The 18,338-nt window shown below is 42.1% G+C and overlaps 2 protein-coding genes across 3 annotated transcripts in view; both read left to right on the forward strand.

Moving 5' to 3' along the window:
• ebf2 (EBF transcription factor 2) overlaps window positions 1–11,251 on the forward strand; it is a 30,078-nt gene extending 18,827 nt beyond the window's left edge. The window contains exons 7-16 of one of the 2 annotated variants that reach the window (XM_046033884.1): window positions 4,793–4,874; window positions 6,383–6,524; window positions 8,140–8,270; window positions 8,491–8,617; window positions 8,767–8,855; window positions 8,983–9,048; window positions 9,534–9,708; window positions 9,802–9,984; window positions 10,088–10,258; window positions 10,436–11,251. In XM_046033884.1, coding sequence (XP_045889840.1) covers window positions 4,793–4,874; window positions 6,383–6,524; window positions 8,140–8,270; window positions 8,491–8,617; window positions 8,767–8,855; window positions 8,983–9,048; window positions 9,534–9,708; window positions 9,802–9,984; window positions 10,088–10,258; window positions 10,436–10,467 — 1,198 coding nt within the window. In that variant the 3' untranslated portion in view covers window positions 10,468–11,251. Of the gene's footprint in view, window positions 1–4,792; window positions 4,875–6,382; window positions 6,525–8,139; window positions 8,271–8,490; window positions 8,618–8,766; window positions 8,856–8,982; window positions 9,049–9,533; window positions 9,709–9,801; window positions 9,985–10,087; window positions 10,367–10,435 lie in introns of those variants that run through there. The other variant, XM_046033883.1, reaches the window with a different exon arrangement.
• A 3,874-nt stretch (window positions 11,252–15,125) lies between these two features.
• ank1a (ankyrin 1, erythrocytic a) overlaps window positions 15,126–18,338 on the forward strand; it is a 109,910-nt gene continuing 106,697 nt past the window's right edge. Inside the window, exon 1 of the mRNA XM_046033887.1 lies at window positions 15,126–15,266. The gene's annotated coding sequence lies outside the window, so the exon portion shown is untranslated. The remainder of the gene's footprint in view (window positions 15,267–18,338) is intronic.

Genomic DNA, 18,338 nt, shown 5'->3' on the forward strand with positions numbered 1-18,338 from the left:
CCCCCCCCCCCCCCCCCACACACACACACACACATACACACACCCACACACACACACCTCCCTGCTCCGTCCCCCACAGCTCTCCCCATGGAGGAAAACAAAACACCTCCATCCCTCTCCCCCCCAGCCGTTCCTCAGCCTAGGTACATGTACTAATTGGATGCACATCCATACACTGATGCATGATGAGTTGCGCCTTGCCATGAAATATTCTTAGGTCAACACTGGTGTATCCAAATCCTAGCACAAAGCCACAAGCTGCAGCTTGTTTTTGGCCATTATTTACATGTTTTATGAAAAATCAGCTCGCACATCCAAACGTTTGACTTTTAGACATTTGTTTTTGAGGCATCACTTTTGCTAATGTGTGTAATTTTGCATGATTGATTGTGCACACATGGTTGCTTGCAAGTCAGTATTTGTCTTTGTGTATTTCTCTGTGAGTCTATGCATGAATGTGTGTGTGGTTTGCACAGCCAGTGTGTGACATATGCATGCATATGTGCATGCATCTGGGCCTGCTGTATGAGTTAGTGCTCTCAGTGTGTGAGTGTGGCAGAGGAAGGCCCTCAGCATGTCAGTATGTTTTAATGCTTCACATCTGGTTTCCTAATTTTCCTCCCTCCCCTCCTTGCCCTCCCCTCAGCTCCCCTCCACCGCGATGTCAGGACACTGTTTTGTTTTTTCAGGGTGGGGAGAGGGGAGTGATGGAGGGGATGTCTGATGAGTGATGGCCCTGAATACAGGACATCAACATTCTCTCTCTCTCCTTCTGCCTTTACCTTTCCTCTTCTTCATCTTTCTGTTCCTCTATTGCTCTGTGTCTCTCTTCTTATTTCTTACAATGAATAGCTTTTAAGCATTGTGGAGGGGGTCAGGGTTACATGTATGAAGAGAAAGAGCAGTCTTGATCTCTCTGTCCCCACTCCCCTGCTTTTCTTTGTTGAGGTCTGAGCAGCAGGGCATCCACGTCTGCTGAACAAAAATAATGACAATCTCCTTCTCCTCCTCATTCTTTAACTTAATTTTCCCTTTCCCATATTTTTGTATGAAAGCATAAATGTGTCATATTTTATGCAGTAACTCAAAATTGTAAGGCCAAAGCCTTGAAAAATAGACAAATGGAGAAGGTTTTCAAGCTATGCTGCTAACTAACTTGAACTCTGCGTCAAAGCCTTTTGCATCACATGCTTCAAGAGCCGCTGCTACCAGTAAACCTTCATTTACAATGAGCACAGAGGGTGATGTGTTTTATGTCTATGTGAAAAGGCAGTTTATGTCAACAGTGATTAGTGCTGATGAATGCCTATGAAAATTTTTGTTAGGGGTCCTGAGCTGCTTAGGTGCTCGTTGCATGATTAGGGCCATATGTAAAGCATATGTCCCGGTGGACTGGGAAACATGAAACTGAGGGTCCACATTGAGGAGTGAAATATTTACAAAAACTGCATTGCTGCTATTGTTTTTAGTGTCATGACTTGCTGGTTGGTCACTGAACTAGTTTTATCTAAGCAAGTTGTAACCATTGGTATGGCCACCGTCATGCTGCGAGGCCTGTGTTTAGTCTTGGGAACTGAAACAGATGCAGACAAAAGGGATTGCAGGCTTTGACTGAGATGCAGAAGTGAAGACAGAAAAAAACAGACTCCCTGTGGTGCCACAGTGGAAAATGATCCCAAGGTTTAAGACTTGGGTCTATGTTTTGTTTGTGTTTCCTGTTTAAAGTGTGTCTGTGGAGGGTAGATGTTGCAGAAGATAAAACTTGAGTTTACATTGCTGGCCACAGTGAACTCTATGAAATTCAATTCAAAACTTTTTAAAAATTTGTCATTGGTATAGAACAACAAAAATCACAGAGCTTGCTTTTGTCAAGTTTTGGTGTCATTGTTAGTGATCTAATGCCACTAACAATAAGAGAATAACACCTTTGCTTACAGTCTGCATTGTCTTGTTAGCAATTGAAAACAAAATGAGTCATCATTTACAGTCTATAAGCTTCCCATTAGCTTAATTTGCACTGTGTTGCTCATGTAACTGTTTTAAACAAACAGAATCACCATTCTACACCTGCTTTAATAGAATGTTCTGTGAATGTAAAGAACAAGGCACACATGAAACATAAAAACACTGAAGCTTGTGGAGTTCTTGTGAAACAGCCTTTCTCTGCAATTTTCCTGTGACATGAAGATCACCTCCAATTCTTTGCATGTTCTCTTCATCTCTTCCCTCTGGATGGGAAGGTGTGTGGGTGTATTACATTACCAAAACAAAAACAAACAACAGCAATATTAAACTTTTGCAACCACAATAGAGGAGGGGATAAAAAACAGAGGGTCCTCGACTTCTTATTAATTATGCAAGATTAGTCTAATTATAATTCAGCAAATGAATGTGTGGCAGAAGGTGCGAGGCGACGGGGCTGGGAGATTTGCATGTTAAGTGGGCAGGGGGAAGCGGCTAATGCATGCTAATATATGCGTCAATGTCTCGCTTTAATTTCAGCATTTGCAGCTGTGTGCGTCCGAACTGAGGGGGGTGAAAAGTTGACTCAATGGGTTTTTGGGAGGGGAGCAAAGGTGGAGGGGGTGTCGGTGTATTAGAGTGTGCATGCATGCATGTGAATGTGTCTTTCTGTGTGTGTGTGAGGCATCTGGTGTCATACAAACAGGGAATGATGAGAAGTCAACAAACAAGGTCAAGAACCCTCAGAAAGTGCACAAAGCCTGAGATGGATGACATCCTCTCAATTAGGGTTGTGATTTCGCTATCTGAGGCATCACTACAAGTTTTTATTATGTCAGTCAGCCAAATCAATGATGACTGCTGGTTAGGTGAACATTAAGTGGCCAAGAAGCTAGTGACAAGGAACTATTGTGGCTAAACCACAGCCAGACCATGGACTTGGTTATTAAAACCAAAAATATGGTCCCTTACTTCCCTATAAATGGCCGCTATAGCCTTTAAAAATGAGCCATAGGGTAAGAATCATTGCCCTGGATAAAGCATACATACAGCATAACCCTCAAAGGAGGCAGTAAAATGAAACAGAACACTTTTGATTATGGTCCTTTTCAGAGTCAGGAAACAAACTGTATAACCTTCCTTTGTGCAATGTACTGTATATATAGTGATTTTAAATCCTGTTAAACTGATACTGTCGTGGTGTCCAACAGGCAGATGTAAGGAAGGATGACAAAGTCAAACACTGATGAAGAAAGACATGGAAGAAGGAAGTGGGAGAGGCACAGATATGCCCTTTTACATGTTTCCACCCAAAATTGAGTTCTAACGCAGCTTTGAGGTTGGAGGTCCGGGCTCTCGCTGATAAATTATAATCATCCTCTGCCAACAACAATATTGATTGTCCTCCAACGAAATAGCTCAAATCAAGAAATATTGGACACTCTGTTGGAACTGGGAGCAAGTTTCAAGCCAGGTCCTGTTCACAAGGGAGGAAGCTGGAGCGAGTGATGGAAGAATAGCGAGTAAAAGCTGACAGAATGAGGGAGAGATTAGTATTCGATGGGAGGGTTCAGGGCTGTGGGGCCAATATGAAGTTCCTCTCCAAACAACCGCTCTCCATTAAGATGACTTATATTTGCAGAGAGCACAGTGTGGGTGGGATTGAAGCTAACCATGTAGCCCAAAACCGCTGCCTCCCTCTGCAGCATTTTTCTTCTGCACTGTTGTTGTTTGTTTAATTGGAACATTAATGGATGTGTTTTTCATAGGCAAGACAGAGTTGTGTTCTCTGTGGAGTGAAGTGGACATCTGGTTTGAGGGCTATATATTTGCCAATTGCCATAATTATATCACAACGCTGCATCACTTCCAGGCTCGTTTTCCCTTTTCTTTTGTTGTAACACACATCCTCTGCCTAATTTTTTTCTTCAGTGTGAGATTTGTGTGGATGATGTCAGTCTCATCTGCACCTGCCCTCTTTATATACTTTCCTGTATCTCACCTTGCCAAGTCTCTCCCGTCCCTCCTTGCTGTAATTCGGTGATGGAATGTGTTCTTGTTGTTGCCTTCTCTTTCCCATCGCTGTCTTTGCCTCTCAGCATGGGGACTTTGGGATTGCGGCAGAGCTGCGTTGCCATGGCAGCGGGCTGTGTTGCCGAACTGTGTACACCTGGGATTTGGAGTCTCTCTCCGTAGTCTCCCTCTCTCCTATTTATTCCACCTTCCTCTCAGGTTTTCTTTGGTGTAACAGAGGGTACCAGCACCTCTCTCTCTGTCTCTCTGTTTCTCTCAGTCTCCATCACCCTCAAAAGTACACTCACATACGAAATGAGACACATATACTTGAAAACAAAATTCATGTCCATACCAGCGCCTGTGCCTCTGTCACTACCTTCCTCTTTCCATCTCCCCATTTCATTTTCTCTTTAGTTGTCTCTACTTCGTTCCCTCTCCATTCCCATGTGGGGGTTCAAATACGGCATTGCGGGATACCACGGTCCCCTGAGTCCCCTGGCATACATCACTGTCTCCACTTTACTTTGAAACACAGCAGCGCCTTTCACTGGACTGTGCTTCAAATTCTCCATCACTTGATTTAAAGTGTAATAACATTGACTTTAATACTAAGCTAAACAGCTTGGATTGATGTCAGAGCTGTAATCATATAGATGTGCACACACACCATCCACAAGACCTGTCTGAAAAATAATTAATGTCTCCTTTGATTGCTAGTGTGTTGCAGGGTAGCAAATAATCATATACGTGAGTCTTTCATGTGATTTCATAGTTGCTGATTTACTAACACATGTCCTCTTATTTACCTTTGCAGGTTTTTCTTGAAGTTTTTCCTGAAGTGTAACCAGAATTGTCTGAAGACAGCAGGAAACCCGAGGGATATGAGGAGATTTCAGGTACGGAAAAAGGATGCATGTGTGTTTGTGTGTGAGTATGGGAACCAAATTATAAACAAAAAAAGATTCTACAGCCGTGCACAAAACATACCACCTTCATGCTAATGGAATAATTGAATTATTAATGTCTTGTCCAGGCTGTCCTAAATAGAGTATATGTCACAAACTCTCACACATTAAAGCTCTGGAAAAGTTTTTTTAATAGAAGACATAGAGGAGGGAGTTAGAGGCAAATGTTAAAAATCAATGAGGAGTCAGAGAGATGGAAAGACAAACGAAAGGAGTTAGATATGTGGGAGACTCAGTCGTTGGGGTGCTGGGGTGCAGGAAATAGGTTGAGGTGTTTCAGGAAGTTGTCAAGAATTGAGTGATTGGCTCCAGATGGAGGAGGTCATGCTCCATGACCCAGGAAGTGGTCACAGGGGACACTCCCGCCTCACTTCCTCTGCCGTCTTTCAGCACCAGCGGCCCCCGTCTGGCATTCTCCCTCTCCCAGCAAAACCGCTGTCCCTTCACCTTCTTCGTGCTCCCTCTGTCTTCCACCATGTTTGCTTTAACTCCTGCGATGTGACACATGCTGAGAACTTATGAGCACGCAGGCGCTCCAAGACTCTCATCTCTGGGTTAAAAGGTGATCAGAGCTGGACAGGAGTCTGCTGCTGGATCGATAATTTACAGTTATTTTCCTTTAGGTTCCCCTCCCTTTCTACCACGTATAGCACATGTGCTTTTTCTCCTTTTCTTTCTTATGTTCCTTCACCTGTAAAATTACTGCCATGTGTTTATTTTGAGAGGGAGTGCAAGGTTTTATCTTTCCTGTTTGATTTTCTAAAAATGCACATTATATAATATTTATGGTTTACTATTTAATTGAAAATGACCTTTTCTCACTGACCCATTCCCTCTAACTCTCAAAAACATGTTATTAAACACACACTCAAGCTCATTATCAGTTTCAGAAATAGTATCACACCATAACACTCATAAATATCCAAAGAGAAAACCTACAAGTGTCCTCTCATTAATTATATGTGTGTCATCCATGCAAGGCAGATGTGGGAAGGGACACACACATGCTGCGGCCAGAAAATCAAATTAGGACTTCTATATATCATCCACTAGTTTAACGGCCGGCTAAAATGGGAGATTTAGTCCATATGTTTGGTGTCATTGAAGGATCAGGAGGAGACAACGATGAGCCTGCTGCATGCTGTATGAATCAAAAAGTTAGGCATGAGGCAGTGGAGAGGCCATATGTGGATCTGATGGTGGTGTGGAGGGGGTGTATGAGCAGTGTCATCGCCAGAATGTCGACATATTATGAAGATCCCAAGGATGTCACATTACCTACTGAAAAATATTACTATCACCTGTACGCCGAAACAAATTGTTGCTCGGGGATTTTGCTGCTGTAACCGGAGATTGTGACTCGCAGCGTGCTGTCTAAGTCGTGCACATACACTCATGTGTCTTCCTCTTGGGTCTTTTCCTCTCTTCTTTCCTTTCAGGTGGTCTTGTCCAGCACTGTGAGCGTAGACGGCCACGTCCTAGCAGTGTCTGACAACATGTTCGTCCACAACAACTCAAAACACGGTCGGAGAGCTCGCAGACTGGAGCCTGGAGAGTCTGTAGAGAATAGTATGGAATATGGTAAGACACAACATCATTCAAACTCAGAAACATAGTGGCCTACGCATTTATCCAAGGAACAAACTGTAACAGAAGGTACATGAGATGCCTAATGTCCTTTTATAATTACCCTGCTATATCAAACATAACCAGTGGTGCTACTAATGAAAGCATTAATTAAATACTTGTCTTCACATAAAGTCATAGATGATAATAATATATTCAATATGTCAACAACTCACATTTATCTCTAAAACACTTTATTGCGCAGGTCTGTTGTCTGTCACAGCAATAACACTACTACTCTATCCTCGTAATGCAGGAACAAGATTAACAGAAGCGGCCACTCAGATGAAACAAAGTAAATGCTTATATATTTAACATAATATATTTATATTTAATGTGACTAGCCTTACTTTAAATAGCGTCTTCAACACCAGTTGTCCTGCATTATGAGGCTAGAGTAGGCCAAGTAGTGTTATTGCCATGAAAACAGACCCGCAGCAATGAAGTCAAAGTTGGAGATAAATCGACTCTTTTTACCAGTCAGACTCATCACAAGTCATAACACTAAGTGTAGCCTTTAACGTTCACCCAAAGATTAAGTAGCCTTAATCAAATAAATAAATGGATGAATAGGCTATATGAATCATTACATGAATCACAGCACTCTAATAATGCCAGTGTTTGAGCCAATCGACAATTAAAATAATGTGGTATAGCCTAATAATAATAAGTTAAGTGGCAGAAATATGAAAATTATGAATTATGTTCAATATTTAGGCTAGGCTATTTGTTTATTTATTAAGTATAGCTATCCTTAAAATGACAGTTAAAAACACGGACTTTCTTGTTCAATTTTCATAATGGAACAAGTCAACGCTTTGGTGCGCTAAATTACATTGCAGTGCTAACAGTTTAGGCAGCATTGGCTATGGAAAAATTAACTCACATGGGTCAACATAAATTTGCATTAGCGCAAGTAGGACAATGAAATTAAGTAATACCCCCTAAACTGGTTGTTGACAAATGTTAACAACTGCAGATGAATTATACTTCACACACGGACCAACTAAGTACATTTACTCAAGTACTTCACTAGCCAACTCCAACATTCAAATACCCCATAGCACATTTATGTATGAATAGTTATAATCCAATAATAACAACACACTCACTGGGCCCATTGTCCAGCACAATAGTACCTTTACTTTTAATACTTTAAGTATTAAAAACTTGAAGTATTTTGCTGATAATATTTCCATATTTTTACATAAATGCAGGACTTTACTTGTAAATTAGTATTTCCAAACTGTTGTATTGCTACCTTTACTTAAGTAAAAGATCTGAATACTTTTTTCACCACTGTGCCTGCGTCTATATACATAGGTCATGTGACTTTTTGACCTACATCTAATTTAGATCTTTCCCTATCTGACAGCATAAGTAGCCATAAAATAATGTTAGCTTTTAGATTTAACAATGGCTGACGATAGAACAATCCTAAACTAAAGAGCACTTTCAACACACACCCGCTGAAACAGATATGAAGCACGCTCTGTTCCCTCTTCTTTCAAAAAGTGTACACCCTGCATTGAAACCCTTGGAGTAACTCTTGCTTTCCTCTCCTATCCAGCCACCCCGTGTATCAAAGCCATCAGCCCCAGTGAGGGCTGGACCACCGGAGGGGCTATGGTCATCGTCATCGGGGAGAACTTCTTTGACGGGCTGCAGGTGGTGTTTGGCAGCATGCTGGTGTGGAGTGAGGTAGGAATTGTCTCCAAAACATCTCACTAATGATAGTACAGTCTGAAACGTATTTTGAAATGATATATATAGCATATGGCTTGTCTCATTATTTAGATGATTTATGGGCAGTCTACACAAATTAATCTTTCTGCAGTATTGTGTTAGCCTAAATATTTACAAGGTATGGGGGGAATAATTAGTTGCTGTTTTGTGACATGATTTCTGTCCTGTTACTCAGCTGATCACACCGCACGCTATCCGCGTCCAGACACCTCCTCGACACATCCCTGGGGTCGTGGAGGTCACATTGTCTTATAAATCTAAACAATTCTGCAAGGGAGCACCAGGACGCTTCATCTACACAGGTATTTAGACAACACATTGTGTTCTTTTTTAAAACTTCACAATGGTATACATGTTTTTTTAAAAACAGTTTGAAGGGTAATAAAAATGAGCTTTTAATGAACTTTACCAACATTTGATGTGTTAAATATCTTTTTATTTTTTATTTCAGCCCTAAATGAGCCAACTATAGACTATGGTTTCCAGCGCCTTCAAAAGGTGATTCCTCGACATCCTGGTGACCCAGAGAAACTTGCCAAGGTGAGATACTTCTACGACTTTACCACGCTCATGATGAATGTACAGGGACATGTGCATGCCACACTCTTGTTAGATGTAACTATGTATGTTGTATGTAATGTAATGTAATAAATTCTGTTCTTTGCAGGAGATCCTCCTGAAGAGAGCGGCAGATCTTGTGGAGGCCCTGTATGGAAATCCACACAGTAATCAGGTAAACAGCAGCAGTTTTGACATAATGGTATCCACAGAACAGATGCAGATATAAGACTACACTGGTGATTTTGCATGTTTCAGTCCATTAAATCTTAATTGTGTGTGCTCTACATTAATGCTAACAATTTCTCAAAGCATACCACTACTTAATAAACTGGCTTCCTACTTTTCATTGATTTAAGTAATTAACTTGCCAAGATTTGAAACACGCTTGAGATAGTTATTCCATCAGAGTGAATATTTATTGATTGCATGATGATACAGTTCAGAGCAAGAACTGTTTGATAAGTTCCTCAGTGTTAGTGTGTCAGCAAACTTTAACATCTGAGCTTGGACTAATTGGACATCCCTCAGACGTCCTCAGCTTTTAGGATTTAATGCTTTAATGTTTACTGTCAGGCTACAGATAAGTGAGGGGGTAACAACTTGACAGCCTGACGGCCTCTTTCTGTCTCTGTGACACTCTCATTGTATCTCCTGTAGGACATGCTGCTGAAACGTGCGGCCGACATAGCCGAGGCGCTCTACAGTGTTCCCCGTCCTCACAGTCAGTTGCAGGCACTGCCCAGCTCACCAGCCCATGGCAGTGTCATGGGCCTGGGCTCCTATCCTTCTCAATTAGGCGTAAGCATCGGGGAGCCTGGACAGAGCAGCCAAGGTGAGCAGAATGAGACATAAACCACTCACTTCTTAAGTTGTATTTCCACTAATGAAGCTCAGAACTGACTCATTGTTTTCATTTTTCCTCCAGGTTACATTCGAAATTCCAGCAGTTTGTCTCCAAGGGGTTACCCGTCAGCCTCCACTCCTCAGCAGTCAAGCTACGGGGGCAGCGCAGGGATGGCCGGAGGCTATGGGACAGTTCCCATGACCAGTCTAGGAGTACCTGGCTCTCCTGGTTTCAGCAGTGCCTCCCCCACGGGCTCTCCCTACAGTAAGACCATATAATTGTCTACAAATGTGTAATTAACCACACATTTCTGTTAGTCTGTTGTGATATTCAGACTTAAGATTGACAGTTGCCCTCTCTTCCACAGTAATGCCCTCCAGCCCCACTATACCGGGAAGCTCCAGCTCTTCATCGTCTCTCTTGCCTTTCTCTTCCTTCCCGTCTGCTGCTAAACAGAAGAGTGCTTTTGCTCCTGTCCTCAGGCCCCAGGGCTCTCCCTCCCCTGCATGCCCCGGCTCAGGGGGGAACAGCTTCAGAGGTAGCCATCCAACTCACTATCTGACCCCCCTGTCTGAACTCACGAATGCAGTCTAACCCCTTATACTAACCACTCGAAAGCTTTGACTGAACAAGACAGCAAAAAAGTTGCTGGATGTACATTAATGCAAGACCTGATTGATTAGAATCATAGATTTTGTATATTTTTTCTCTCCAGCGATGACGGGCCTGGTTGTTCCCCCGATGTAGCAAAGCACCCACCCCCAATCTACCCCAGACCACTGCTTCACTTAGCCCCTCTTTTGGAGTTAAGAGGGCAGGGATAACGGAAAATCGATCACTAGCGACCATGTATAACTTTCCATCCTGAGCCACCCGCCATTTCTTAGTCCCTTTGTCATCCAAGTGGATGAACAACATGATGGGGTATGAAAATGTCCAAAGACCAGCCATCTACTCCAGAGGCAGAGCAGATTACTTCACCCACAACTACAGACAGACAATTTTCCTTAGCTAACAGCACCAGACTGGACCATAAACCGCTGTACATGTCATGAAGTGTCTGCACTTTGAAAGGCAACAAAAGGAAAACTGGTCATAATTTGACCCCAAGCTTCAAAAGCATCTGTATTTACCTCTGGCCTACTATCACATGCAGTATCTGGTTCTTCCAACTCCTGCCCAAACCATGGCCAGAGACATACAGGACGCGTCGTTGGATGACGGACAACTCTGATGTAATGTTGCAGCAAGAAGCAGGGTGCTATTTGTTTGTGTATGGACACCTTAAATGGCATGTGTGTACGCTGTCTGTGAGTTAGCGAGAGATTTTTTTGTAGTAGACTTTTTTGAAGACAATTTACATTCCAGAAAAATAGACAGTTTATTTTTTGTTCTGATCTCTACGGTTTTACAAGGGAGAACTCTTTGTCTTAAGGGTTATTACTAAAGGAATTCATATATTGATTTATTTAAGAACAAGCAATTTAACTTATTATAGTTAGTTTAGGGAATAATATAAACATGTTTTTATAAAGTGGTCCTTTTCCAACTGTCACTGAACTGAAAGTACCAACAATTGCTAATTAATTTGCTGAATGATCAATGGGAATTGATTTTTTGGTGGAGAAGATAAACTCTAACACAATGTTTTGGAATAAAACAACCCCAGCTTTCAGGTTCTTGAATTGCAAAATCTTAATGTTATGCCCACATCTAAAGAAGGTTATTGTCCTTGTGTAAAGGAAAAATGTTAGTTAGCCTTATTCTTTATAATTTCACTTATAATGCATGCTTTGTCACACCAATGCCCTGATATTATTTCATTCCACATTCTTCCACAAATTTGAATTTATATGATTATAACTTATAGATTTTACGGTTTCATTTTAAATTGCTCGACCCAGTACAGATCTCTAGTCACTATGCAGTACAGTACATGAAAGCACAAACTGCTCAGTAGAAAAGAACGGGGCGTATTAGGTGTTCATTAACTCATATCAAGCTGTTCTTACTGATTTTTGTCATTGTAACACAAACTTCATTCTCAGGACGAAGAAACACAAAGAGTAGATGACATTTGCAAATTTGTTTTTAAAAGTTTGGTTAATTCTATTTATTTAAAAATTATTAGCAATTTAATATTATGCTTTTTGAAGCCATCTTTCTTTGAAACGGTACAAAAAATTGTGCAAATGTGATTTGTATATCTCAAGGTGTAATTATATTTTGTGCTCCAAATAAAAGAAATGAGAAAAAAACCCCTCACTGATACTGGTTTGAAGTTGTTCTTATGTTCTTAAGTCGGTTCTTATATAGTATTATAGTCTTTGTGGTTTCTTTTTACATGTGTGCAGAAACAGAATTACACAGGAAATATTTTCACTCACAATGGATTGTCTGACAATTACCTGGACTTTGAGATTTTCCTTCAAGCCTCGACATCTCAAGGTTGTGCTGGATCTATTTTTGACTGTGCCCATCACCTGTGTGCTTGTGCAGCTTGCTACACTGTTTTGTATACATGGCTGATGAGCCGCAGCATCTTAATTGTGATGCGAGCGTTGAAGACTGAGTAGAGCATGTCAAGATAAACAACAACACCCCCCCCCCATCTCTCTCCTCTTCAATAAGCCTGCTTTTCTCTGAGGACCAAGCCTCTGGGGGCCCGAGTAAGAACCACGAGTCTCCCTCCAATGTGGCCTCCTCCTCTCCATCTCTTTCTCGCTCTTAACACACACACACACACACACACACACACACACACACACCTAGGCATGTGCCTCACTAAGTCTTTGTTTGGTACTGCTTTATCCCATCTTTCTCTCCTCTCTTTTGCTCCCCTGAAATGGCCCTTCTCTGCTAATGTAATTAGCACTGGTAAAGAAGGGCAGTTAATTACCCACTCTATTTTGATCGGGTAATTAATGTTATGCCAGGAAACAGCAACTGTTTCATTAACATAGCGCTCAAAGCTGTGAGGGGGCAGGGTAGCACACAGTGGATGCATGCCTGTGTGTGTGTTTGTATGATACATGTATGGACAAACAGTGTATCAACAACTCAGCTCGGTGACAGTGAGAGACACGAGAACTTCCAACGGCTGTGATCTGACCTCAACAGCAAGTCTCTGTTTCTCACTGTGCTGTCTTTGTCACCATCAAGTGGCACTTGTCAAAAAATCTCAGGCTGGTGCTTCTTTCTCCTCCTCCTCCTCCTCCCCTTTCTCTCTCTCGTTCCTCTCTCTCTCTCTCTCTTTTGATATGCTGTTAATTTGACAAGTTAAAGTCAGCTTTGTTGCCAGCACCTCAGTATTCATCTTGCTGAGTGCTCCTTCTGCCCAGTGGTGCAAGAGCCATATGCTTCTCTTCCACATGACTGTTTTGTTTGTTGCTGTTGTTGTAGCTGCAGCGGCGCCATTTACTGTCTTCTGATCACAGTATGGATAAAGACAGGATGAGAAGCCACCTGCCAGCAAGTCGTTCCACATCACATTGTATGCACAGTTTCAAAAGAGCATCTAGCTTCTGGGTGTATGAAAGCAAAAACCATGTCATCTTTCATTATTGATACTGCTAAAGTACTGATGAGCTTCCACGTTTAAGTTACAGTATTGTCTTCCTAACAATACAGGGAGCATATAGGACAAAATACACCCTTTCCGTCTTGCCTCTCAAGGGATGTGTTTGTGTTTATATACCCAATTAGCCCTCTGGCCACAGCATGGCCATGCATTAGGCTGACATTAGCCCAGGGTGTATGTAACGTCTGTGTGTGTTGGTAAAATACAGTGCACCCCTTTCTCATTTGAGGCATAATTTCAGGGGTGTGCGTGCCTTATTAGACAGACTGAGGCAGAGCTTGACAGGGGTGGCCCACTGTTTTGTCAAATAGATTGGTAGATTGGCTTCCACACACCCAGCCGGTGTCCTTTGCCTTCAGCCCGTCAGTAAAACCTGCATTGTTGCCCATTAGACCACTGGACCCCGATTCCTTTTTCCAAAATGACTCCCCCACCCTTTCTGCCATTCCCTTGGGTGTCAGTAGAGTGGGATGGCAGATGGGACAGACACAGAGCTGCCCCATGAGACCACCCCTCCCAGCAAAATACACACACATATATACACACATGTAAACACACACACACACACACACAAACGCGAGCACATACTCAAATAGGAGCACACACACACTGAGACATGTATGCACGCACATATGCATAAGTACAACACACCACATGTGTGCGTGCACACACACACACACACACACACACACACACACTCAGCACAGCGGCAGCAACACATAGCTCCCCTGCCCCCAGACACAAACCTCATCTGTCAGCCTGCTGCTTTTGTCCAGACCACAGCAGTATGTTCTGTGAACACAGAGTGACGTCTCTGTCCCTGCCTCTCAATCTGTGCTCTGTGTACCTGTGTGTGTGTGTGTGTGTCAGACAGAACTGCACAGTAACAGCTGCATGGGTTGAGATGTGTAACTAGAACGGCGCTTCCATGAGAAATTACATGTTAAATGTCATTATGTAAGTTCCCCTTATGCTCAGGTCCTGTTTCATGATTTTGTGCTGAAAACTTTATCAAACCTAAAATATTTTATAATGTTAAATGTATGAATTCTTCATTATGTAAATTTAAGTTGCTATCAGTATTTTTCTTTCATAGTGATTTTACATACATTATTGAAATTTGAAATTCTGTAGGCCTATGTTTCATGTTTCTATTCGTAATTTAACATATACACTGGCTTTACTCCTGTATGCATGTACAAACATTCACATTAAACAAACCATTAACAGCTTAAAAAAACATTATACACTTTGATGTGGCTGTTGCCTGGTGTTGACTTGTTAAAGGATACATTTTGGAGTGTCCAAACCTGCCTTTTGGCTATTGCTGGGTTGGTGGGTGAGGAGGGCACCCTCGTGTTTACATTGCTTAGCCCTGGGCATTGTGTTTACACAGGCTGTGCCTTTAGCTAATTAGCTAGGTTAGATGTAGATGCATTAGTTAAATGTGGACTGTTGTAGAAACAAACTTAAATTAAAGCCAGGCTGTGGCACCCAATTGTTAATTTATAATTTGTTAGTTTTACTTACCTGTCTCCAACAGTTTCACTTTCACTTTATTGCTTGGGTCTGCCTTGTTAGTATATCACTAACAGGATTCTCTTATAAAATATGCAGTATGCAGATTATTCTGTAAGATATATATTTTGTCGGTAGAAAATACTTTTTATGTCACGATCTTTCTCCTCCTCTAGGTATAATACTGACAATTAGCCAGATTAGAGGAGTGGGGATGTAATTTGGGCCAAACGTACGTATTGGCTGCTTGTGCGCGCGGCGTTGTGAGGTGAGAAGGCCCCACACTGGTGATTAATTACAGCCAGGCCGCGTGACAGAGGTAGGAGCTCTCCCGGTGCTGTCTGCAGCCGGCATGGAGGGAAACCCAGCCTGGCTAATTGACCCGCTTCTGTAAGGCCATCCATCAACCGTGGCCCGAGTGGCCCCGTAAGAAACACATTATTCAGAGGTAAGTTAGTTAACCAACTAACGTTAGCGCTCCTCCATTCATTTATGGTATTAGCTCCTCTCCTGTCTGTCTCTGCAAGCCAGGCCGTCGTCAGATGTGCGGTTCAGCAAATGGAATAAGTAAGCAGCACATCCAAAACCAAGCTTGTGGAAAGTTTTATTTTGTGTTTCATTGTCGTTTTTATGGATTTTTGTTATAAATGGTACCCCTTTTGGCCTTGAAGCTCTGCAGCCAGGGCAGCTAGGCCTTGAGCAAACTGCACACACGCCCCCGAGTCATCTCTCATGTCCTTCAGCTATAATTGTTTAAAGAGTGAAAATTATATGCCCCACACTTTTTAAACTGACAAAAGCCTGGATTTATGCCAGTTCAGTATTTTTTTTTTTTTAAATAGAGACAATTATTTAAGCCTAAAAAGACGGTAGAAGATGTTCAACTGCTTAGAAAGAAAAATAACAAGGTTTTATGACTCAGCAGTTTTTTAACTCACTTTGTGTACAATAGTGTGGACAGCAGTTCATTTCCCCGTCAAACTGGGTAAATATGTTGTCTTTCAGTGGACATCCACTTGTACCTTGTCATGAGAGGTAGGTGATGTGCTATTTATCCTTTAGTCAAAGCTCCATCTAAAACACAACATACAAAATCTTTCTCACCAGTCAGTGAAACCATTAAAGAACATCAGCCTGTGTGGTAGCAAAACTGTCAGTCTTATCTGTTTTGGATTTTTTTATTCTCTCATTTGCAGACCTGTAGACTATAAATAGTAGAGACGGGTACAGTGGTGTCCGGATCAGCCGTCAGAGCAGTGTTTGGGTGGCGTAGTTATGGTTAAGTGAAAGATGGAGAGGCCTGTGGTCTCTGCTTTTCACACCTGGTCAGGGCCCACATGTGCTTTCACTTGACTTCCCCATGAAACATCCCTCCAGATATCTCACAAGAGAGGAGGAGAAGACATATGGAGGCACATGTTAGAGTCAGCAAGCAGTGAGGACGGTTTGGGGAAAGCAAGGAGAAATTAATTCACATCCCCAGATGGTGACTTGTCATACTGGAGTCTCTCCCCAAATATCCGACCTCCTCCCTCCTTGCTAGTGTTGCAGAGGCAGAAAGTAATTGCAGCTGGGTCACATCTAGTTGTCACAGTTGACCCTTTGCCAATGAAGTTATAGCTCTGTGTTTGTGTGTGAGCGTGAGTGTAGAGGGGTTTTAGCATTTTATTGCTGCTCTAAACAGATGTGAGTTGTCTTCAAGCCAAAATATATCTTTAGACTTATTTTGACTACTTTTTTTGTGATTTTCAAACGTCAAATGCTGCATCAGCGCGATTATATTCATTCATGCAAACTGTGGCCTATTTTGTGTATGAGGCGCCACCTACCTGTGAAAGAGCACCACAAATTTTTCCATTCCTATAAAGCCCTATGTTCTTCACTAGAATTATAAGAAGCAGCAAACACACAGCATCCCTTAACTTACAGTTTCTTTCCATGATCTGTTTGCAAGCAGCTTCCTTTGTGTTCAAAAGAGCAGTGTTGTAGTCGTGGCATGCCAGCGGTAGTGACACTGTGACAACAACCACAAACAACTGTTTTATACGTCTCACTGTCGTCTGCATGCCAGCATGCATAAATATGCAGGAGGATATCTAATCAAATAAATCCATTCATTAGGAAAGCTGCTGGTATGACTGCTTTTGCATTAATTACATAGTCATTACCATATCAATTAGAGAAATCAGAGATCATGTAATTAAGTTTTAACCAAAGGCACCTGCTGCCTCTGAGCTGTGTTGTGGTTTGCGTGTGTGTGCTTCAGTCCTAATCTAATCTCTGGCCTTTGACAGGACTCCCCCTCATCAATCCTGAGCTGTCGGAATTCAGCTTCTTTCTTTCTCGTTTTTTTGTGTTGTTTTTTGTTTATAGGGGCGGGTGGTGGCGTGGTGGCGGTGTTTGGAGGGGGCGTGATGCGAAATGTTGTCATGGCGATCAAATTGATTGGCAGGGACGCCTGATTACAAAAGAAGAATAGGAGACAGGTGGAAGGAGGCGTGCTGTACATCTAAAGGAACAGATTGGCACAAAGTGAGGACTTGCTGGCTGTCACAAGGGTGGTCACTAGCTGTTTTGGCTCTGGTTAAGCTATACCCTGTAAAAGATAACCAGTAATTACTTTAACGGTCGACAGAGGCTATTCTAGTATTCTCAGGTTTCAGGGTTTGAAACAGTATTGCCATTTAATGTTACTAAAGTGAATCAGATATTTCAGAAAGTGACAGATTAATACCATCACGTTTCCTTTGTGGTCCAAGCCAGCAGACCACAGAGGGACAATGTGCGCTGGGAGAGTTTTGTTATGTTGGTTTCGCCACCTGTGAGGAAAAGATGAATGGAGCTGAGATGAGGGTGGAATAATTCTTTTAATGAAAGGGGCCAGAGGAAGCCGTGTGTAAGGAATCATGGGAAGATAAATACACAGAGGAAAAGAGACATGGCAGGACAGGAGATGAGGAATGAGAGGAGGGAGCTGCGAGGGGAACGGAATGGGACTCAGGGGGACGGACACCAGCCTCCGGCCTCCTCCTCTGCACTTCCTGTTCCATTTCCTTTCCTCTCTTAATCCTCCCTCTTTGCCCCTTTTCACTCTTGTCAGTCTTACCTTTTTTCTTCTTCGAGGTCATCCCTGCATTTACATGCACACACCAGTGTTGCGGCCCGGTCAGATGAATCATTATGATCAAACAGTATATGATCACAATGTTGCATGTTTTAGCCCATAAACTATTAAATCTTAAATATCACTCGACATTACTGCTGACCTTTTCCTGAAGCATTAAGTTTGCTTTTATTTCCTAACTTCCTGGGAGTCATTGCTTTATAAAAGAGACTGAAACTCAAAAGTTTAGTTGCATTTTATTTATTTATTGTCAGAGTTATGTTGTGTGTAAATGTAATGTAAATTACATTTTTAGTAAATAGATTAAAACATCCACCAGTATGGCCCATTCAAGAGAGCAGAAGCTGTCCTATTGTTTGAATTTTGAAAGGTCCACTAAATGTATTAGCTTGACAC

This window comes from Micropterus dolomieu, linkage group LG21 (assembly GCF_021292245.1).
Source record: "Micropterus dolomieu isolate WLL.071019.BEF.003 ecotype Adirondacks linkage group LG21, ASM2129224v1, whole genome shotgun sequence".
Lineage (NCBI taxonomy): Eukaryota > Metazoa > Chordata > Actinopteri > Centrarchiformes > Centrarchidae > Micropterus > Micropterus dolomieu.